The sequence below is a fragment of the Cynocephalus volans genome, chromosome 3, assembly GCF_027409185.1.
Source record: "Cynocephalus volans isolate mCynVol1 chromosome 3, mCynVol1.pri, whole genome shotgun sequence".
In the NCBI taxonomy this organism is placed as follows: Eukaryota; Metazoa; Chordata; class Mammalia; order Dermoptera; family Cynocephalidae; genus Cynocephalus; species Cynocephalus volans.
In genome coordinates this window covers 83,485,067-83,509,806 of record NC_084462.1, presented here as the reverse complement: position 1 = coordinate 83,509,806, position 24,740 = coordinate 83,485,067, and the positions used below count along the sequence as shown (strand labels likewise).

The 24,740-nt window shown below is 38.1% G+C and overlaps 1 protein-coding gene across 6 annotated transcripts in view; it reads right to left on the bottom strand.

The window, feature by feature from the left end:
• Positions 1-24,740, bottom strand: part of CCPG1 (cell cycle progression 1) — a 44,132-nt gene that overhangs the window by 17,444 nt on the left and 1,948 nt on the right. For 4 of the 6 annotated variants that reach the window (XM_063089240.1, XM_063089243.1, XM_063089244.1 and 1 more), the window contains exons 2-4: positions 5,203-5,271; positions 2,870-2,984; positions 738-814 (exon numbers count right to left, since the gene is read on the bottom strand). In XM_063089240.1, coding sequence (XP_062945310.1) covers positions 738-814; positions 2,870-2,984; positions 5,203-5,262 — 252 coding nt within the window. In that variant the 5' untranslated portion in view covers positions 5,263-5,271. Of the gene's footprint in view, positions 1-737; positions 815-2,869; positions 2,985-5,202; positions 5,272-18,029; positions 18,116-18,590; positions 18,725-24,740 lie in introns of those variants that run through there. The other 2 variants (XM_063089242.1, XM_063089241.1) reach the window with 2 other exon arrangements.

Genomic DNA, 24,740 nt, shown 5'->3' with positions numbered 1-24,740 from the left:
AGTAATTAAGTCACGAGCGCACCATTCTCATTAATAGGATTAAGGCCCTTATAAAACAGGCTTCACATAGCTATCAGCCCTTTTTGCCTTTCCATTCCTTCTGACATATGAGGACACAGCATTCATCCCTCTTGAAGGTACAGCAACAAGGTGCCATTTTGGAAGCTGAGAACAGCTCTCACTAGACATTGAACCTGCCAGCACCTTGATCTTGGACTTCACAGCTTCCAGAACTGTAAGAAACAAATTTCTGTTCTTTATAAATCACCCCGTCTCAGGTACTTTGTTACAGTAGTACAAACAGATTAAGACACCATGCAAAGATCATCTAGCTATCTAGTTTTATCTAGAAATCAAATAAAACTCCAAAGGATAAGATTTAGTTTGTTATCAAACTTAAAAACTAACCTTCATTTTAGACACAAAACCTAATAGCTTAATTTCTCAATATAATTCAAGAATGCAATCTATTTCTAAAGAAAATTATATTAGAGGTTAAAAGAACAGGTCTTTAACAAAATACTAAAAAATTATTTTTCTAAATTAAAAGATATCTCACTTAATTGGAAGTCAAAATAGAAGCTAATTTTAACCTTTAAACTGTGGAAACTCAAAATTTTCAAAAATTGCTTATAACTCAAATAAGAATAGAATGTACAACCAGAAATGGAGGCTTTACTTACTATTCTCTAAGGATACTATTTATCATACATCTACAGAGTAAAATACAAGTTTACCTCAACTGTTGACTTGGTTTCTTCCAAAGATGGATAAGCAGTTTCTCCCACTAACACTGTGCCATTTTGTCCACTTTCTGATATAAAGCAAAGACCAGTAAAATTATTTCTTCATTTAAAACACTCTGTTGATGGTTTGTAGTCTACATAAAACTGGGGAACATAAAAATCTATTCCTAATATGTTAAAGTGGATTTAATGAAATGCCACATACAATTATAACAGTCACTCCACTGTTACTAATAAATTTCCATTATTTTAAACTAGCAGGAAATAATTTTAGATACCAAACTGAACTAATTTAGGACCTACTAAGAACTCAGATCAAAACAAGGGCTGGCCAGTTAGCTCAGTTGGTTAATGTAGTGCTGATAACACCAAGGTCCAGGGTTCGATCCCTGTACCAAACCAAAAAAACCAAACAGAAAATAGCTAACAGGTCTAAAGACATAAAACTTGTACCTTACTATACCAAATTACTTAATCCAAAGTGTTTGTAAAAACCTGTTAATATGGAAAATCTATTCTCAGATACCTGCTGGCATGTTTCATGAATTCTTAAAAGTTCATTGAAAAATTCCTAATGATACCACCATTCTGATGGTTGTCAATGCTTCGTACCATAAGGCCCAAAACTATGGGTTTGAATTACAAATGCTTTACAATGAAAAAGAAACTATAAAAAAAAAAAAATCTCGGGCCGAGCCCGTGGCTCACTCGGGAGAGTGCGGCGCTGGGAGCGCAGCAACGCTCCCACCGCAGGTTGGGATCCTATATAGGACTGGCCGGTTCACTCATTGGCTGAGTGTCGGTCACGAAAAAGACAAAAAATAAAAATAAAAATAAAATTAAATTAAAAAATCTCAAAAACACAGAAAAACAAAATGTCAATACAAAAGATATATTTTATAAGAATCTCATCAAAGAAAACACGCACAAACAGAACACTGAGTTCACAATATATTTTAAATGAAAAACAGTATAAAATGTTAACAGAAATTAAAAATATTAAATATAATAAAGATATAAACGTATGCACAAAGAATATACACCAAGTGTCAACAGCAATTATTTACAGATAAAAGAATTACAGGCCATTTTTAATTTTTTTCATTTATCATTATTTTTTCCCTATCATGAACATATATTTCTTATGTAATTTAACACCTCCAAAGAATAGGGGAAAAAATAAATACTATTTTTGAGTGTTACATAACCCCTAACAGAATATTAACTTAATTTGGAGATAAGACTCAACAAAGGTAGTCTTTGGTCCAAGGACTCCCAAAGAAGTATGAATATTTTTTACACATGAGTAAATGCATTTCTTAGAAGAGACCATGCATAGCTTTCAGATTCTCAAAAGGATCTCTGACCCACAAAAGATGAGAATTCATTGTTCAAATGAGAATAGTAATCAACACATAGGCTGGAAAAAAATAATTACCAGGTATAATCTCTTCTATTTCTAGCCTTGACACATTCACTTTCATCTCCTGAGGGGAAAATGTTCTGTTTACATTTTATTGCAATTTTTTAAAAAAGTTTAGGAAGTAATTTAAATATGAAGATGAGAGTATACAGTAATTAATTGGGAGCTGTATTTCTCTATACAAATAATGTAGGCATCATATCCCACAAAAAGTACATACAACATCAAAGTAATACAGTAATGAAACAATATTTTACCAAATTCTAACCAGAATACTCTATAGCACGATAAGTGAAGAAGAGTTTAGTAAATCTCTTGTGATGAATTAGTAATTTTGTATATTACTTAACATTACTAGTTAAGTCTTAACATTATAGTCTTAATATTACTAATGACAAGTAAATATAAATTAAACTGACAAATTCATGTTAAACCATGTAACATAATATTTAGTGACTGGTTACATCTGTATTATCAAAGTGTATCCAGAGGCCCAAAAATATACTACAGCCGCAAATAAACAAACCCCTGGGGCAGACTGGTGACACTGGGTTCTGCATGCCTTCTCTAAATCCATGCTAAAGTTCTAGTCCTTCAGTGACCTGATTACTTAGATTAGCCAGAAAGAAGGAAAGACTGAAAATGTCACTCACACATCTTATCTAAAAAAAAAAAAAATCAGAATTTCTTAACAACTTACCTCCCTCCTCTACCTGCAATACTTGTAGCTCCTCTTGCTCTGAAGATGAACATTCTTGTGTGAGTGCACAGCTGTCACTGGCTGTAACAGAATTCACCATCTCTACATCAGATCCCTAGGAAAAAAGTGATAATTATTCAGTTATTTGCCTATTAGCTTCTCAAAGCTGGATTTGACTACATGTAAATGCTTCCATTATTAAAAATCCCAGATGCTACTATACTCCTAAAGAATAGCATCTAATCTGATTGGCTTTTGTGCAATTTAGTCCATAAAGGCCTATGGCAGAACAGAGTCAGAGGTTTAGATTCTAAGTCGAATTAGCCCCAAAGCAGAATGCTCTATTATTTTATGAGCCCAAAGCAATAAATCTGAATCCCAGATGATGTGTCTGAACTTAGCTATTTCTATTAATTTGCTTCTTACTTAACATTTATGCAACTATTCTAGACAAGGTTCTTTGCTAGGTGTTGTGGGATATAAAAAATTCAAATCCAAAATTCAAATTTACAGGCTGGCCAGTTAGCTCAGTTGGTTAGAGCACTAAGGTCACAGGCTCAGGTCCCTTTACCAGCCAGTCACCAAAAAAAAAAAAAAAAAAAAAAATTCAAATTTACAATATATTCAGAGAAACAGCAACATGCTTATTATGGCAGTGTAAACTAAAAATGTTTAAGGGCATGGATTAAATGAACCCATTAGGTTAATGGAATATTTTCCTTATAAAATTTTAGGCTATTTCCTGAGGTTATCCTTCCTCCTTTGATGTCAGATTCTCTTTTCTTTAATAAAATAGCAGATCTTACTGTCTTTTTCCTGCCTTAATTAGCAAAAATAAAGTTAAACACTAAGCTGATTCTGCCTCTCCCCATTTCTCCAATAGTTTGCTGATCCAAGAAATTGAAAAGTCTGAGTTCTCTTGATATACATAACTTAAAACAGCAAAAATTAAAAGATTCATGAAAGGAGTAGCCTTTAAGATGGGAGTCTTGAAGAAAATTCAGGATGTAAGACTTGAGGTTGCCTATAGTAGCAGAATTGTAGAAGCTAAGGCAAGGTTAGAATTGGATTAAGGATTCCTGGGGAAACCAGTTCTGGCCTAAATCAGAATGGTGAAAGAAAGGAAGAGGAAACATGTAAGAGACATTAGCAAGAAAAAGTAGAACTTGAAAACTAGACATAGAGGAAGAGGGATAAACGTACAAATATGATTTACTCAGTGACATGATGTCTAATACAGAACACTCTAATGACACACTTGACTAAGTACCAAAGAGGTTTGTTGTCTTGCTCCACCCTGCAGACCCACAAGTAAGAGTCCCATAGCTGCCTTCCTCCTATATTGTTAATTATCCTTGAAGGAAAAGTTGCTATGGGAGTTGATCTACCTTTGCAGAAAACAGGTTAAAAACAGAAAAGTCATTTATGATTTTTAAAAAAAGAACCACCTGGATCTCAACTAGTATAGTTGCTATTAAATTCTGAAACTTTAATGCATAAAAAACAATCATGCTTTTTTGTTAATGCTGTTTTCTAGAAGACATGACAAATTGTCTAAACCTTAAATTATCAAAGTAATTGTAAAAAAAATTACCATTTAAAATTTTTATTAATGAAGGAAAACAAGTGAGGCTTAACGAGATCCTACAAACAAAAGGGATAACTATAGAAAACTCCATTAAAATTTTCAACAAGTACAGATAATTTTTATTTTACTGTGTCTGTTCATCAGTATCCTAAGAGTTTTTCTATAATGAGCTTACACATAAAGCAATGTCTATCATGTACTAGTTATGTACATTCATTGTATGTATATCATTCTTCTACCATAAAATTCATTTTGTGATAGGGTTCTACCCATAGTCCTTTTCCTATCAAGTTCTCCTAATGTAACATGGCATAACATAAGTGAAACATACATTCTCCATCTTCCTTTCTTGTCTGTTCAAATCCAGGCTCTGATATTTTCTAGTTACAAAATCTTGACCAAATTATTTAATCTCTCTCAGCTGTAGTTTTCTCAACTATAAAATGAGAATGAAAACAATCTATACCACAATGGGTTGTAATAAACCCTCAATAAATATTTGCCTAATATCTCAAAGCTAGGGAAACCTATGTACAACAATTTAAAAGATGCTGGTCCATGAAGAGTTTTTAGCAGTGAAGTTTAATGTTGATGGGAAAATGTCCAATGGGAGCTTTTGCTTAAATGTAGACAATGGAACCTCTGCCTTAAACAGAAAAATACTGGCCTCCAAAGAAGACAGTTTACATCACTGCTAACACTGTAATACTACAAATTACCTTATAAAAAGTATTAAACATCATACCTCATGATTGATGACAGTCCAACCACAAGATGAATCACTGTCACTGGAATTTTCAGACATTTTTCAGGTCTACAAATACAAGAACATATTGACTTGTGGCACACATTTTTTAAAATTCTATAATTAAAATGCTATAGGAAGCACTACATATGTCATAAGCTATGAAAAGTGGCTCGCTGCCTTCCAGGTGAAATCAAAAGACAACCCACCCAGAGATTTACCATACAGGACATGATATGATTGCATATCTGTATGAACAAAAACAACCAAACTACTAAGACAAGGAGATTCTCCTGGGCTGCTAGAATAATTTGAACAGTCATATTGTTGGAATGAAGAACAATATTGGGTAAGAAAGATAATGCAGGATTTGGCCAGGCCGAGCTAAAGGAAAAGGAGAAACCAATTTGATCATTTAAGTCAGTCAAGGGTTGGGGGAATGGTGAATGGGGAAAAGACACCAGCAGTAAAGGCCTATATTTTTAAGGTATGAACAGCATTGCTGAAGAAACCAAGAAGTAGGGAAGAATGGAAGAACTCCCACACCAAGTAAAATAGTCTATATGTTAGCAACACAAAGCAATTTAAATTTTTCAAGCAGAGAAGCAACAAGATCAAACAGTTTTTATGAAAATAACCATCAGCAATACTTCAGTTGGATTAAAGCAGGGAAAAAGAAAGAAAGAAAAAAAAAAAAGAACTGATGTTACAAACTTGTGGTCACTGGCAACAATCTAGACTCAAGTCCTAAACCAGCATACACTGGTCACTCTACCTGGTTTGTTCTCCCTTTTCTATTTGAAAGTCCTTTCAACTTCAAAACTCAACTCATTAAAGTGATTGGTATTCTTACCCACTTGTTCTACACATCTAAATCTTCTGATTCTATTATCGCACAAACACAGTGAACACATTAGATCCAAGTTGACAGTCTGTGTTCTAAAGAACTCTACTACAAACAATTTGAAACTAGTGCTCAAATGACAACCAGGCAAAATAGAGATGTGAATCATCTGTTAATGATTCTCGAATCTCTTGTAAATAAATATTTCAAAAAGAGAAGATACAAAGAGGTTGGTCTCTAACAGTATAAAACTTAGCATGTTTACAGATAATTTATTCAAAACTTGAAATAAGATGTAAAGATGATTGCGTGACTTTTAATGATATGCTACAGTATTTTCTAATGTTCACCTGAGGTCATCTGATTACTTGATTTCCAATTTCAATTGATTAGGGCCCAGAGAGTTTATTATAAATTTAAAGGTAAATTTGTAGAAAACTATTAGGGTGAAATAAATTTTTTCTGTCCAATAGAGATTATCCAAGAGGCTACACTTTGAGTATCCTGTAGGATACTAACCGGTTTTATATCTCAGCGGTTTTAGTTCAACATTCTTTTATTTATTTTTTTGTTGTTGTTTTTGTTTTGTTTTATTTTGTCGATATACATTGTGGCTGATTATTGCTCCCCATCACCAAAACCTCCCTCCCTTCTCCTTCCCCCCCTCCCCCCCAACAATGTCCTTTCTGTTTGCTTGTCGTATCAACTTCAAGTAGTTGTGGTTGTTATATCTTCCTCCCCACCCCCGGTTTGTGTGTGTGTGTGTGAATTTATATATTAATTTTTAGCTCCCACCAATAAGTGAGAACATGTGGTATTTCTCTTTCTGTGCCTGACTTGTTTCACTTAATATAATTCTCTCAAGGTCCATCCATGTTGTTGCAAATGGCAGTATTTCATTCGTTTTTATAGCTAAGTAGTATTCCATTGTGTAGATGTACCACATGTTCCGTATCCACTCATCTGATGATGGACATTTGGGCTGGTTCCAACTCTTGGCTATTGTAAAGAGTGCTGCGATGAACATTGGGGAACAGGTATACCTTCGACTTGATGATTTCCATTCCTCTGGGTATATTCCCAGCAGTGGGATAGCTGGGTCGTATGGTAGATCTATCTGCAATTGTTTGAGGAACCTCCATACCATTTTCCATAGAGGCTGCACCATTTTGCAGTCCCACCAACAATGTATGACAGTTCCTTTTTCTCCGCAACCTCGCCAGCATTTATTGTTCAGAGTCTTTTGGATTTTAGCCATCCTAACTGGGGTTAGATGGTATCTCAATGTGGTTTTGATTTGCATTTCCCGGATGCTGAGTGATGTTGAGCATTTTTTCCTATGTCTGTTGGCCATTTGGATATCTTCCTTAGAGAAATGCCTACTTAGCTCGTTTGCCCATGTTTTAATTGGGTTGCTTGTTTTCTTCTTGTAAAGTTGTTTGAGCTCCTTATATATTCTGGATATTATTCCTTTGTCAGATGTATATTTTGCAAATATTTTCTCCCACTCTGTTGGTTGTCTTTTAACTCTGTTAATTGTTTCTTTTGCTGTGCAGAAGCTTTTTAGTTTGATATAATCCCATTTGTTTATTTTTCCTTTGGTTGCCCGTGCTTTTGGGGTCGTATTCATGAAGTCTGTGCCCAGTCCTATTTCCTGAAGTGTTTCCCCTATGTTTTCTTTAAGAAGTTTTATTGTTTCAGGGTGTATATTTAAATCCTTAATCCATTTTGAGTTGATTTTAGTATACAGTGAGAGGTATGGATCTAGTTTCATTCTCCTGCATATGGATATCCAGTTATCCCAGCACCATTTGCTGAAAAGGCAGTCCCTTCCCCAGTGAATAGGCTTGGTGCCTTTGTCAAAGATCAGATGGCAGTAAGTGTGTGGGTTGATTTCTGGATTCTCTATTCTATTCCATTGGTCAGTGTGTCTGTTTTTATGCCAGTACCATACTGTTTTGGTTATTATAGCTTTGTAGTATAGCTTAAAGTCAGGTAGTGTTATGCCTCCAGCTTTATTTTTTTTGCTCAGCGTTGCTTTGGCTATGCGTGGTCTTTTATTGTTCCATATAAATGTCTGGATAGTTTTTCCATTTCTGAGAAAAATGTCTTTGGAATTTTGATGGGGATTGCATTGAATTTGTATATCACTTTGGGTAGTATGGACATTTTCACTATGTTGATTCTTCCAATCCAAGAGCATGGGATATATTTCCATCTTCTTATATCCTCTCTAATTTCTCTCAGCAGTGGTTTGTAGTTCTCATTATAGAGATTTTTCACACCCTTGGTTAACTCAATTCCTAAGTATTTTATTTTTTTGGTGGCTATTGTAAATGGGTAGGCTTTCTTGATTTCTCGTTCTGCATGTTCACTATTGGAGAAAAGAAATGCTACTGATTTTTGTGTGTTGATTTTGTATCCTGCTACTGTGCTGAAATCATTTATCAATTCCAACAGTTTTTTTGTAGAGGTTTTAGGCTGTTCGATATATAGGATCATGTCATCTGCAAACAGGGACAGTTTGACTTCATCTTTTCCAATCTGGATGCCCTTTATATGCTTCTCTTCTCTGATTGCTCTGGCTAGTACTTCCAACACTATGTTGAATAGGAGTGGTGAGAGTGGGCATCCTTGTCTAGTTCCTTTTCTTAAAGGAAAAGCTTTCAGCTTTTCCCCATTCAGGATGATATTGGCAGTGGGTTTGGCATATATGGCTTTAATTATGTTGAGATACTTTCCCTCTATACCTAACTTATAGAGGGTCTTTGTCATGAATGAGTGCTGAACTTTATCAAATTCTTTTTCAGCATCGATAGAGATGATCATGTGGTCCTTGTGTTTGACTTTATTACTATGGTGTATCACATTTATTGATTTGCGTATGTTGAACCAACCTTGCATCCCTGGGATGAATCTCACTTGATCCTGGTGAATAATTTTACGTATGTGTTGCTGTATTCTGTTTGCTAGTATTTTAGTGAGGATTTTTGCATCTATATTCATCAAGGAAATCGGCCTGTAGTTTTCTTTTTTGGTTATATCTTTACCTGGTTTTGGTATCAGGATGATGTTTGCTTCATAGAATGAGTTTGGGAGATTTGCGTCCGTTTCAATCTTTTGGAATAGTTTGTAAAGAATCGGTGTCAATTCCTCTTTGAATGTTTGGTAAAATTCTGCTGTGAATCCATCTGGTCCTGGGCTTTTCTTTGTTGGGAGCCTTCTGATAACAGCTTCAATCTCCTTTATTGTTATTGGTCTGTTCAAATTTTCTACGTCTTCATGGTTCAGTTTTGGGAGCTTGTGTCTGTCCAGAAATTTATCCATTTCCTCCAGATTTTCAAATTTGTTGGTGTATAGTTGTTTATACTAGTCTCAAATGATTCCTTGTATTTCAGATGAATCAGTTGTAATATCGCCTTTTTCGTTTCTAATTTTTGTTATTTGAGTCTTCTCTCTTCTTTTTTTTGTTAGCCATGCTAATGGTTTGTCAATTTTATTTATCTTCTCAAAAAACCAACTTTTTGATTCATTGATCTTTTGAATTGTTTTTTGGTTTTCAATTTCATTCAGTACTGCTCTGATCTTAATGATTTCTTTCTGTCTGCTAACTTTAGGTTTGGATTGTTCTTGTTTTTCTAGTTCTTTAAGGTGAAGTGTTAGGTTGTTCACTTGCCATCTTTCCATTCTTGGGAAGTGAGCGTTTAATGCAATAAATTTCCCCCTCAATACTGCTTTTGCAGTATCCCACGGGTTTTGGTATGATGTATCATTGTTTTCATTAGTTTCAATAAATTTTTTGATTTCCTGCTTGATTTCTTCTTGGACCCATATGTCATTAAGTAGAATGCTGTTTAATTTCCATGTGTTTGTATAGTTTCCAGAGTTTCGTTTGTTATTAATTTCTAGTTTTAATCCATTGTGGTCTGAGCAGATACATGGGATAATTCCAATTTTTTTTATTTTATTGAGACTTGATTTGTGACCTAATATGTGATCTATCCTGGAGAATGATCCATGTGCTGATGAGAACAATGAATATTCTGAGGTTGTTGGGTGGAATGTTCTGTAGATATCTACCAATTCCAATTGGTCTAGAGTCTTGTTGAGATCTTGTGTTTCTCTACTGATTCTTTGCCTAGATGATCTCTCTAATATTGTCAGTGGGGTGTTCAGGTCCCCTGCTATTATGGTATTAGTGTCTATTTCCTTCTTTAGGTCTAATGGAGTTTGTTTTATAAATCTGGCTGCTCCAACATTGGGTGCGTACATATTTATGATTGTTATGTCTTCTTGATGGATCAGTCCTTTTATCATTAAGTAGTGTCCCTCATTGTCTCTTTTCACGGTTTTTAGTTTAAAGTCTATTTTGTCCGATATAAGAATAGCTACTCCAGCTCGTTTTCTTTTCTGTTTGCATGGTAAATCTTTTTCCATCCTTTCACTCTTAGTCTGTGTGAATCTTTATGGGTGAGGTGGGTCTCTTGTAGGCAGCATATAGTTGGGTCCTCCTTTTTGATCCAGTCAGCCAGTCTGTGTCTTTTGATTGGGGAATTTAAGCCTTTTACATTAAGAGTTGTTATTGAAAGGTGTTGATTTATTCCTAGCATTTTATTGGTTGTTTGGTTGTCTTAGGTATCTTTTGTTCCTTGCTTTCTGATTTACTGTTTGGTTTCTGTGATTGTTGGTTCCTTAGGTTGTAGATAGTGTTTTTGTTTGCTTGTTTTCTCTTCATGAATGCCATTTTTATTATACTAGTGGGTATTGATTTTTCTTGGGTTTTTATGGCAGTGGTAGTTATTTTTCAGGAATCAAACCCAGTACTCCCTTGAGGATTTCTTGTAAGGGTGGTCGTGTGGTAGTGAACTCCTGCAGTTTTTGTTTGTCTGAGAAACATACTATTTGCCCTTCATTTCGGAAGGATAGCCTTGCAGGGTAGAGTATTCTTGGCTGGCAATCTTTGTCTTTTAGTATTTTGAAAATATCATCCCATTCCTTTCTAGCTTTTAGGGTTTGTGATGAGAAGTCTGATGTTAGCCTGATTGGGGCTCCGTTATAGGTGATTTGACGCTTCTCTCATGCAGCTTTTAAGATTCTCTCTTTGTCTCTTAGTTTTGCCAATTTGACTATGACATGTCTTGGAGAAGGCCTTTTTGGGTTGAATACGTTTGGAGATCGTTGAGCTTCCTGGATCTGAAGATCTGTGATTTTTCCTATACCTGGGAAGTTTTCTGCCACTATTTTGTTGAATATGTTTTCAATGCAATCTCCGTTTTCCTCCCCTTCTGGAATACCCATGACTCGGATATTTGAGCGCTTGAGGTTGTCTGATATCTCTCTCAGATTTTCTTCAATGTCCTTGATTCTTTTTTCTTTCTTTTTGTCTGCTTGTGTTATTTCAAACAGCCCATCTTCAAGTTCAGAGGTTCTCTCTTCAACTTCGACAAGCCTGCTGTTTAAACTCTCCGTTGTGTTTTTTATTTCGCTGAATAAGTTCTTCAGTTCAGCAAGTTCTGCTACAGTTTTTTTCAGGACATTGATTTCCTTGTACATTTCCTCTTTCAGATCCTGTATACTTTTCCTCATTTCATCATGATGTCTAGCTGAGTTTTCTTGTATCTCATTCAGTTTCCCTAGAATTATCACTCGAAATTCCTTGTCAGTCATTTCAAGGGCTTCTTGTTCTATAGGATCTAGAGTTTGAAATTTATTAACTTTTGGTGGTGTACTTTCTTGATTTTTTGTATTTCTGGTATCTTTTTTTTGGTGTTTATTCATTGTGGCAGGGGGTTTCACAGTCAACAGGTTTGAGACTAATGACTAACTAGGATGTTGCTGTGGTTGCCAATTTCGTATGGCTCCCTCCATGACTGCTCAGTTGGCCTCTAGTGCCTTGTGTGTGTGGTTGCCTCGGGTCTTGGGCTTCTCCGGGGAGCCACCTTTCTGGTCAGCTTGGACTCTGCTGGGCTGGTGGATCACGTACCACGGGGTGTGTGATCTCTGTTGAGCTTTCACTTCCTGTGCAGGACTTCTCCCTGTTCTGTGTGCTCTGGCCCAGCCTGTTGCATCGTGCAGTGGAGACCCCACCAGGTGTGTGGTTTCTGTCGAGTCTCCGCCTCCCAGGTCGCACGTCTCCCCACTCTGTGCGCACTGTGCTGGGCTTGGGCGTGTCTTCTGCGCCCTCCTTCTATCAGCTGGGCCTTCAAGACCCTGCTCAGCACCGCCTCGCCCAGGAAGTCTACCAGGTTTCTGCTAGGCACAGACGACCGGTCTCTCTGGGTGCCTTTGTAGCACTGTGTAGATCTTTCTCGGGTCTTGTTCACCTTTGTATCCCCCCAGTATAAACCGAGTCTAGTGCCCGCCTGCAGCCTGCTCTCCGGCAGGTTCAAGCGGACCTGGGAACTCTCCTGCCACACTATTCCCAACCAGAAATTCGTTAGGCTTTTTTCCAAACTGGTGGTCGCTGAGATAGTATCTGCCTCCCAGTAACAGGAAGTTTATCGGGGGCCGGAGTCCAGGGTGTGGTGGAATGACAGTCGGCCCGCCCGTACTTCCTTGCCCTCCTGACACTGGCCGGGGACGCCCCCGCCACCAGCCCCGCCAGAGAACCAGGGAGGGAGTGGGAGGGGAGGCTGGCCCGCAGGCTCCGGAAAGCCCCGCACCGGGCCAAGGAAGTGGGAAGGCTCAGTGAGGGCCGAGCCGGGCGGAGCTGCTAGCACCTGGGAAAATGGAGGCAGCCCCGGGGCGGTGAGTGGTCTGGTGATGCAGGCAGGAGCCAGGTGGGCGTAATCCCCCTGAACAGAGCTGGGCCAGGGGTCACTCACAGGGTTTTGCCAGGTCGGGTGTTCACTCTCTGTCTCTGGTTTGTCGTCTTCCCCGTTCTCGGCCGCTGCCGCCTCGGGATGTGCAGTCGCGGCGCGGCTCAGGCGCTCCCAGGAATCTTCTTTAATGCCAGCCTGAAACCTCGAATCCTGAATAGGGCAGCTGGCCGCCTTCAGCGCGGCCCCGGCCTCCAGGATCCTGGCTGCATCCACAGCAGCCCTGGCGCCGTGTTCCCTGTTTCGAGACTCGCTTTTGCAGCTAAGAAACAGTTCTTTTCCTGCTCCACACTTCAAAGCTGTTGCCTGTAAATGAGGCAGCCTCTCCTGTCGGGGGCAAAGTGGCGGTCATCCCCCACGACCGGCCACCAGCAGCGGTCCTCCCTTAAGAGATGGCAAGAGGAAGGTCCACAAGTTTCCCGGCTGCCTGAGGCCCAGTGGCCGCCTTTTCCACCTCAGCTACTCAGCGCCAACTGCCGTAGCCACCGCCATCTTGAAACCCGACCTCAACATTCTTTATTAAACTGACTATACAAAACCCAATTTCTCATTGAACCAGTTTTCATGAGTTTAAAAAAAAAATGTTTGATACACATCACAATTTATTTGTATGAGAATTGTGTTTCATAATAATTTGAAAATTACATATTCACATATGGGAACACACAAAGACTGAGCAGTTAAATTTACAGGGGGAAAGGAGAATGGTCAATGAAGGCTTTATAAATGAGGCTGCAAATTAGACAGTATTTTTTTAAACTAAATTAACAGTTGCCAAAATTTAAAAACTGAGATATTACATAAAAATAAAGATCTGGTTCCTCATTAAAAAAGAAATTTGAAGATCTGATGACAATGGAAGGAATTCCCAAGTGAGACAGGGAAAAGCATCACACAGCAAGAACAAAGGCAAAAAAAACACCCATTAATATGAAAGTCCTAAAAAAGGGAATTACTCTACCATGAGTGAGTGGAATGTTAAAAGATCAGATATGAATTTTCAAAAGAACATATATTAGAATGGGGAAGCAACTAAAGACCCCTAGACCTGCGGGATACAAGGAAACAATGTAATATTCCGTGAAAAAGATGAGCACCTCAATTTAACCAGTACTGGTGAGGGGGAGAGGGTAAAAAAGGAAGGAGGGTTTAGGAGACATTTGAGAAGACACTTTAAAAGGATGGAATAACCAACAATAGAAGGGAGGAAGCATAACTCCCAGTTTTCTGGTTTCAGTGACTGGATGACAGGAAAAAAAATTCTATCTGTATGAAACAAGATGTAGGTAGGGCTTTAAGATAGAGAAAATAAGCTAAAGCCTAAAAAGCATTCTTTCTTCACCATGAGAAAACTTCTCTACTTCCCTTTGCCCTTCCACCTCCTAACCTCCTCTAGTAGCTCACATTCTCATTGCTGCTCCATTTCACCCCATGAGATTTACCTGTGCTTTGTTTTCTTAATAACACTCCAAAACTTCCAGGTTACTGGTCAGGGATATTTAATATGCTGAAGTATCCTATTCTCTAGGTAATTTCCATTTAAACTGGTAGTCCTATCCCCTTATAGGTCATCTTTAAAACAAATAAATAAATAAACTGGTAGTCCCTAGCTTTTGTTTTCTAATAAAAGGATCCTCTAACCGCTCAGGAGATGAAATAAACACTTAAAGACAACATTTCAAAAGAAAGTAATATACACTGCTAACTGGGACAATTCATACTTGAATTTCTCAAATCAATGAGCCCAGTTTAATCAGGCCCTGTTTAATTCTTTGTTTACTTGCTTGGGGGAAGGACTAGATTGACATCTAGTCCAAATGAGAAAAAAGATTCTCACCAAGACAGTTTGCATAAGGAAAATTCACAGGCCCTTTTAATCTGGCTGTTGTCAAAGCAAAAAAACAAAAACTTTCTGGCCCACTCTAGACACACTGACTACCAAAACTCCCTTGGTATTTAAACCTACACATTGTAGCCAGAAATCCTGCTAAAATGATAATCTCATTGTCATTCCTTAAAAATGTTAATATTTTCACAAAATCTTTTATCTCTAGCATCTCATCCTCTCACAGCTCATTTTTCTCTTAACCCTTCCAATTCCCCTAAAAGGAGTGGCTTTCTCTCAACTCTTGGGCTTTGCATATTCTGATCAGTTGCCCATCCCCTTACCTCAACCCAAACTCCTATGCTCATCTCATTTAATGCATCACTTCCTCACTTCCTGCATGAACCATTCCCTCACCCAATCCCTAAAAGACTCTAGTATTTTCCCTAATCTAGTAATTAAAATAGAATGCTGGCTGTAAATGCTTGTTTATCATCCTATTACATATTCCCAACACAAAGTACAGTGATTGACACATATTAAACATTCAATTAAAAAAGGTAAACATTTCTGGCTGATGACAGCAGTTACTGACACAAGTCTAAATTGTTTTTGTGCAAGCTACTGTATGATTTCTTTCTTGCTTTTTTCACAAAAGTTTATTCTTAAATGTACAACAGGCTCCAAGACAATACTTCATTCCAGCTAAAGGTGGCAAAAGGTATTACGGCAGGGAAATGCATAAACCCTTCTCATTTTAAGGGTTTTACTAACGGTAATTTAGAAATACGTAGAGTTTAACAGAAAGTTACAAAGGCATAAGAAATTGTACAGTTTTCACGCTAAACTACAGTTTCTGTAATTTGTGAAGACAACATACTTGAAGCACTTTTTAGACTCAGGCTTCCTTTTTTTCTTCAGGATGGTTTCTTAAACCAAATCTTCAGCCATATATTCCCAATTGCTTTTGATGTCCACTGTAGGTTTCGCAGGTATTTCAAACACAACATCTACAAAACTGAAATCACCTGCCTGCTCCTCCTCCTGTTTCTGATATCTCAGAGAATAGCATTATAGCCAGAAACAATATGGCTGCAAGCAAAAGCCACCAAACGTTCAAGTCAAAAGTCCTTGACTTAGAAGGCCAGCCTGTGGCTCACTTGGTAGAGTGTGGTGCTGATAACACCAAGGCCACGAATAAAAAACCATCCTGTGCATTTTATCTACCATACTGGAGACATTCCATAAACAGATCAAATATAAAATATATTTGTTGGTATACTTCCTGCTATGGAGAAAACACAGGAAAAGGGAATTTAAAATGCTGGGATGGAGGAACTTAATTCTAAAAAGGATGGTCAGGAGAAGTTTCACTAAGAAGGTATATTTGAGGCCTGAGGTTCCAGTCAAGATGGCGGAATAGACGGTCTTCAACGTCACTCTCTCCCACAAATCAACCAATTTACATCTATTAAAATGTAACATCAGCCAAGCTGGGGCCTCTGGAGCTCAGGGGAAGAGGAGGAGAGACATACAGAGTTCATGAAGGCAGGAGAAACCACGAAGAGAGAAAGAAAAAACTGCTCTGCGCATTTCGGGCCGCGGCTGCTTTAAGGCTCCAGCTCCTGAGCACATGGAGCAGCAGCCAGCAGAAGCCGCAGCTGTGCCCTTCAGATGGGGTTTCTTGGAGGTGGCAGGCGAAGAGAGACTTGGTGGCTCCCAGGACAGCAAGACCACTAATAAGGTTCCTGTGGACCCACGCAGGAATGAGGAGCCAGAACAGCTGTAAAAGGGGAGCCACTCAGAGGCCAGTGAGTCATCCCAAGGGACCGGCGCAGGGCCCGTCCCCTGGGAAGTGTTCGGAGCACGGGTGGTGGGGGAGAGGGGCCCACACAGAGAACACCGGAACACAGCAAGGACAGCTGATCCGCCCCCCAATCAGTGCAGGACCGCTCAGAGGAGATTGGTTGGGAATGCAGAATTGCATGGTGTGCAGTTTGATGAAAAAACTCAGGCCAAGATCAGAGTTTCTACAAAACCCATGAGCATCAGTCTCTGGAGAGCTGGAAGTATCTATAAGGTCAACACTAAACCCTGAGCTGCACAAAAAGCCTTCCCTAGGGAAACAGCAGCAAAACAGCCATTTAGCTCAACCACACAGCTCAAGTACTGGTTCCCACAGGAAGTTCACCCATTTAAGAAGTAAGCAAAGGACAAAAATTCAGTTCCAGTCCAGGCACACCACCAGTGCCTTGGGGCCCGCAAGGGGACATGAGGCATGGAGCCAGGGACTGGACCTCCCCCCTCCCAGAACCAGGCACACCACACCAGCACCTCGGGGCCCACCCTAGGACCCAAGGGATGGGGCTAGGGACCAGACACTCCCCACAGCCAGGCATACCGCCAGCACCAAGGAGCATGCCAAAAACATCACCTCCATGTGGGTGGCCCACCACAGCCACCACCATAACCATAGCTGCCACGAAAGCAGCTAGACACAACCACCATGCAGAAGGTCCGCCAGCCACTGGAGTGCATTGGCACAAGGAGTCACCAGCAGAGATAAAGAAAAGAGGAGGATGTCTCTCCCCCCAAAGCCCATTTCAGAGTGAGAGAAGAAACATCTGCTCTATGATAATATTGAGGGACCTGACCACACCTCTCAGCATTAGACAGATCATCTAGGCAACAAGTCAACAGAGTAACCATTATTCTTTCAGGAGAGAAGCAATCTAGAGTAATTAGGGGGGAAGGAGAGGAGGATGAGGAGAGATTGGACAAGGGGCATAAAGAATAATTATGATTTGTGGGCCGACCCCGTGGCGCACTCGGGAGAGTGCGGCGCTGGGAACGCGGCGGCGCTGGGAACGCGGCAGCGCTCCCGCCGCGGGTTCGGATCCTATGTAAGTGATGGCTGGTGCACTCACTGGCTGAGCACGGTGTGGCCGGTCACAAAAAGACAAAAAAAAAAAAAAAAAAAAAAAGAATAATTATGATTTGTAACAATATATATTCTAGTAACATTGATTTGATCAACATATCTCAACGTTGATCCCAAAAAATATGTATAATCAATTTTGATTCAATAAAAAGTAAAAAAAAAAAAAAAGAAGGTATATTTGAGCAAAGATTTGAATGGGTAAGGGAACCATTATACAGTTGACTGGGGGAAGAGCCTTTAAAATCAAAGGAACTGCAGGTACAAAGTTGAGATCAAGCCTGTGTCTCTGAGAAAACAGTAAGGATGCTTGTGTGGGTGGAGTGAAATGGCCTGGAAGGAGAGGAGATGAGAGGAAGAGATAATAGAATAAGGGCCGAAACAGATTGTGTAGGGCCTTACCTTTTTCCTCTGAGAGAAAACTACAAGTCACAAAAGAGTTTTGAAGAAAGGAATCACATCACTCTGGCTGCCTTACTGAAACAGCACTGTAGGGGAGCAAAAGCAGAAATAAGCAGGAAGACCATTTACAAGGCTACCAAAATAATACATGTGAGATAGTTGTGGTTTGGCCCAGGATGGTAGCAGTGAAGTCAGACAGTGGACAGATTATACATATGTTTTGAAGGTACTGCCAACAGGATTTCCTGATGTATTGAATATGGGGGATGACTACTGACCTCAGCAAATACAAGAATAGAAGGGCCACTGAGACAGGAAGACTTTGAAAGGAGCATGTTATGAGAGGAAAATCAGTAAACTGGTTTGGGGCATGTTAAATTTGAGATAGCTATTATCACATCCAACTGCAAACATCAAGTAGGGGGCTGGAGACTGAATTTAGGGGAGAGTTATGGGTTAACCATGTCATTTTAAAACACTCTACATGCAGCTGTCAACACTTGTAAGAATAACACAGCAACAATATTAATTTTACCTCATACAGTACAACTAGAATGTTACCTGATATGATGGTACTGTCCCCCTCATCATTCCTGAGGACCTACATTTTACTATGGAAAAGGTAAAGTTTCCATCACCATATCTTCTAGAATTAGACATGACGGAGAAGAATGGGGGCATTATTCTCCCACACGTCTACAATTCCGAAGTAAGGCAACCAATGGGTTGTAGGCAAATGCTCCCCAAGTGCTGCTGTACTGTCAATGTGATCAAACATAAGAGAATCAGTCAGGATAGCTTTATTTTTTTATTTTATTTTTATTTTTTTTAAAGATGACTGGTAAGGGGATCTTAATCCTTGACTTCGTGTTGTCAGCACCACACTCTCCCAAGTGAGCCACGGGCCACCCCCAGTCAGGACAGCTTTAAAGAATCTATTTCTATAATACTTCTCAAAGGTTCTGGATCATTCATCTCGCCCAAAGGATATGAAAATACTGCTTTAAAACAGATTTTCATTTGGGCTGCTGGTTAGCTCAGCTGGTCAGAATGTGGTGCTGTAACACCAAGGTCAAGGGTTCGGATCCCCATACCAGCCAGCCACCAAGAAAAAAAAATTAAATTTAATAAATTCCAAAAAAAGAAAAAGACTTCATTTGAGTAATGACAAAGGATCTAAGATCCCAACTAATGAAAGCACGGGGGATGGGGGTGGGAGGGGGAATTTTGTCTGTTTGGTGGCTGGCGAGTATGGGGGATCTCTGAACCCATGACCTTGGTGTTACAAGGCTGCGCTCTAACCAAGAGCTAACCAAAAAGCCCAGAATTGGAATTTTAAATAGGGTGTCTAAGGAAGATCTCTTTGAGGTACTAAAAACAAACTGTGAAGAATAAGAAATGAGCAGAGTAGTTTTCGATCCTTTTTCTGCCTGAACACACCTGAGATTTAGTTGAGTGGAATAAAACACTCACAGATATGTTAAGTGTTAAAAAGACGAACTGTCACCTAGGGGTGAAAACCAAATTGAATTCATTAAAGAATCAAAATGAAACTGATAAATAAGATCTTTAAGAGGCAATGCCTGTCTGCAACTCAAGAGAAGTGAATTGGGCCTTCAATTGAAAGCAATTCAAATTATCTAGTTGAAGGAGACGGAGAGTGAAGGTAGAGAAAGTAGAAAGCACAACAGGAAACCCATGTTCTAAGAACCTCACGTAAAGTAATTACAGCAGGGGAGAAGCGGGGAGGGAAGTGAGAAAAGGGTTAGGTGTGGATTTCAAAATGTAAGGATGGCCTGATATTCCACATTAAGAATTTTGGGAGGCCTGGCCAGATAGCTCAGTTGGTTAGGACGTGGTGTCATTAACACCATGGTCAACGGTTTGGATCCCTATACCAGCCAGCCACCAAAAAAGAAAAAGAAAAAAAGAATTTTGGGGGCTGGTCGGTTGCTCAGTTAAGAGCATGGTGTTGATAAAACCAACATCAAGCACTGGGATCCCCTTACCAGCCAGCCACCAAAAGTAAATAAATAAATACACTTGAGACACATCCTCCCAATCATTTTATATAAACTTTGAGGTCAAAGAGTTTTGTACCTTACTTTTTCCATTTGTTTAAATTTTCTTTAATGTTTTAAAAAATATTCAGGGGCCAGCCCATGGCTCACTTGGGAGAGTGTGGTGCTGATAACACCAAGTCAAGGGTTAAGATCCCCTTACCAGTCATCTTTAAAAAAAATAAATTAAATTAAATTAAATTAAAATTAAAAAAATAAAAAAATTCAAAAATGACTTTAATGACCATGTAATGTACTGTTATATTTATCATACTTTACTCATTTCCTTATTAATGAATGTTTGCATTGATGGGTTTTATCACAATGAAAATAGTGACTTTTACTGTTCTAAGTAAACATCTGAGACTGTTATTGTCACTGTGTTTTATGATAACCTGGCATAAATTCACATTCAAAAAAAGTATTTTGACATAAATACTTCTGGACTTAAATGGGGAGGAATGTGCCTCTTTCAGGAAGAAAAGTGATCTTCAATCCTGTTCACTGTGAAAAACTTTCAGAGCATAGCTTTCTTTTTTCCAGTCTGATCTTAAGAGTCCTTTCAAACCCTCCTACAATGGCTAGGATGTTGACCTTATTCCAGTCCCCTAAATCTGACAAATAAACCTAGTTTAGGAGTGCCTAGTACCCACTAGGCCTTTGTGCTGTGGGAAACAAAAGTACTATCCTGGTTGCAGAAGTTGATTCCAAGACTTATGAACCAGAATGGTCAGGTAAACCATTTACCTGAAAAAGACTAAGTTCCTGTAGGACTATTTAAACTGTCACAAGCAGATAAATCTGCAACATATTTTCACCAAGCAAAAATCCAAATTAAGCTGCTTTCCAAGCAGCACAAAGAGACAAAAGATTTGACAAGACAATTCTGAATATGAAAACTGTGCTGGCTGCCATTTTGGTCACTAAAAGTACACCACGAAAGCTTCCTATAGTTTCGTGGAAGGTGGAGAATGGAAGAAATACTTATAAAACGCTTTTGATAAAAAGAAAGCCAATTTCATTGTTCTCCCTCTCCTGCCACCCAAAGGAAAAAAAGATCAGTTTTTTGTCAAGTCGCATCACTCAGGAATCAGAGCCTCCACTAAACTTAGTAAATTTGATGCTACAAGACTTTCAGAATGATGTCATCTCTTGTTTGCCTTGTAAAAGATCAGCATTATTTTTTTCTTGGTAGCTGGCTGGTACAGGGGATCCAAACCCTTGACCTTGGTGTTATAAAGCTGCACTCTAACCAACTGAGCTAACCAGCCAGCCTAGAGATCAGTATTATTAATATAAGGCTTCATAAAACTTATAAGACAACTTGGTAAAAATATGGCTCAAAGATTTAAATACATAAAATGATTCAAAGGAACGGCCTAACCAACTAACAGAGTTTAAACAGGTTAATTAGGTTAGAGAAGATATGGGAAAATAGGCACTGTGAACATCTTGTATATTATTATACATTTGAAGATAATTTTGCAACAACTATCAAAATTTTACAGGCAGATACTCTGTGACCTATGAACTTCATTTCTAGGAGTTTATCTGATAAAAATACATGAGGATGAAAATAAATACCCACATATATAAGAATGGTTAATGTAACAATTTTTATAATATAAAATTAGAAAGAAAAGGGTTCACCAAGTGTAAATTTATTAAAAATAAGTTATGAATATGTATCAACCATAAAAAATAAAGTAGATCAACATGTCTTGATATGAAAAGACATCACTAGTATATTAAATGAAAAAAGCAAATCAGAAAATATGTATAATAAAATCTCATTTATATTCATCTGTAAAGCAATATATTAAAACCAAAAACCTTAAAACTACATGTAAAGTGCCTGCTAAATTTTCATTGAGTATTTATTGCTTTTATAAACAGTAGAAAAAAACATTTTTAAAATGAAAAGACAACACCCAATTTTAAGTACAGTGAATGACAGATACAAATCCAAGCATCTCCTGCATAACTAGTCTCTTCAAGACAAATTAAAAGAATTAAGGGGTCATATTTTTTTGTTTGTTTGTTTGTTTGGTCTTTTTCGTGATCGGTACTCAGCCAGTGAGTGCACCGGCCATTCCTATATAGGATCTGAACCCGCGGCGGGAGCGTCGCTGCGCCGCACTCTCCCGAGTGCGCCACGGGCTCGGCCCTAAGGGGTCATATTAAAATGTTTACTACCTAGAGGTATCAGAAATTTATTGTGAAGAATTGATGGTAGGAGGGATGGCTGATTGGCTCAACTAGTTAGAGTGCAGACTTCTAACCCCAAGGTCAAGGGTTTGGATCCCCTTACTGGTCAGCAGATCAACCAGTCAGCCACCAAAAAAAGAGAAAAAACAAGAATTGACATCTTAATCCATTACTCTTGATGAATTGTTGAATCTACAGCACAGCAATTACAGCACTAAGACGTGGGTCCTATGGCTGCCCTGACTTTTGGTTATATTCATCATGAAAGTGAATGCAAAGATAAGCCATCCATAGAATGTAGGCTCTCCTAATTCTATTGAAGAATCACTAATAGATATCTGGACAAATCTAGAAAAGGAGGAATAATTTCACTTTATCCATGCCCAGAAAGAGGCAGTAATTCTGTAACATACAGATTAACCTTCTGATCTAGAAAAATTCTGCAACAGAAGTGAGTCAATACACAATTACTCCACAAGCCAATTGCTCTGCAAGTTTCCTTCTATAATGTAATACCCCTCAAATTGGGAAACAAAAGCAACTACTTCCATATTTGAAGATAATTTCCTCAATCTAAGAGAAACCACGCCTTTGATAAAAAGTTTTCAAAGTGAGTAAATAACATGAATTCAAATCCCTCAGGAAAAATTAAGATAGCTGCTAGTATGGAAATATTCGTTTCACTTGGTATTCTCATTCTGAGAAAAATCCTAACTTTCCACGATTGTTATATCTTAATTTTGGAAAAGCCTGAAAAGGCTAACAGATATATAAACTTAACATAGCTATATACAGCCCTCACTTGGGCACTAAAAGTTCCTGGTGGCTTTTCTCCCTTTTATAGATAAATAAGTAAAACTACTCGGTTCCTGCTTTGTTTTCTTCTATTCTCAAATTTTTAACAAGATAATTTGCTTTTACTTGTTAAAAAATATACACTTATTATATATTTTTTGTTTATTTTAAACATTGTTTTCATAAAAGAATAATGAGCCCTAATTTTCTTACAGCTGTTTACTTTTCATTTGAGAAGGAAAGCTGGAAAGAAAGGGATTTTATACATTTTTATTATTTTCCATTTGCTAGAGTCTGCATACCTTACTACAGAATAGATAAATGTGCATCCATTGTTACTTTCTACTAGTAATACTAGATGAAATGTTTGTAAAGATGTTCAGTTATCAACTAATTATATATGTAGCCATTACCAACCCATAATATATATTTCTTTGCCTTTTACTTTCACTTACATTTACACTGATAAAGTCCTTAAAACTCTTAAGTTTCTAATAGACTTTTTTTACTTGAATGTTCTTTATGTCACTCTAACTTGAAGTTGATCTCAAGGGTCAGATGCTCTAATAGCCAGGGCTGACTTCCCCAGAAGGAGACATCTAAACTAAACTATTTCTTTGGCCCAAAGACCAATACTTATACATGCAATGTGTCTCTCAGAGGACCTAGGATTTCATATTCAATGTAGTCTCACAATGTTCATGAAATCCACTTAAAAGTCTCATTTTTAGAACATTAAAAACAATAGCCACTTTCTACTGTTAACAGACTAATGATTTTCCCTATACTTTTAGACAAGAGATCAAAACAAATCAAAACCAAAATTAAAATCCCAACCATAGAAGCACACTGCAGGCTCAGGACCTTCAATGCAGCAGAGTGCAAAGTCACAGTCAGGAGAGAAGCCAGGTTTCCTTCAACCTAGAAAAAGCCAAGTGCTAACAAGAAATCAAATATAGCCCCCATTTGACTTACTTCATCAAACTTCCCAGTCAAAAAGTATATATCATATTGTCATCACATTTCAAATGCATAACTTTAGGACTCAAACTGAAAGATGATTTGGTCAAATTTATCTGATGCAACACACCAGAAATGACCTTTGAAACCAACTTACACTAAACTGTTTTACTCTAGTCAAAACTGCACAACTACCAGGAAGAAAATTCTTGAAAATATGATAGTTACCACTTAGAATATGGCAACTTCCTCACCTTAACCACACACATAAACACAAAAACAATTCAGCCTCTAGTAGTTCTGCATTGTTAGATGAGTCTGCATTTTCTGTTTTAAGATATCCGGGGCTTAACAGGCCTTGCTGCTGTATCCATGTTCTTAACATGTTCAGAAACTACTACTACTACCGTGATTTTAGCAGTTCATATTCACCTCTTTTTCAAAAAATCTTTATTTATTGGATAAGAATACAATTACAGAACCTTGACAACAATACTATGGAAAGAATTAGTAAATCAGACATGTTAATCAATTATGAATGTTTCTTATGCCCTGTGAATGGACCCAAAACATAATATAATGAGCCAACACAGTACACAAAATACATAAAATTAAAAGGTAGAAAATATTTGAAAGAAATTGAAACTTGAGAAGGCAAGCTCCAAAGACAACCTAAAAAATAAAGTAT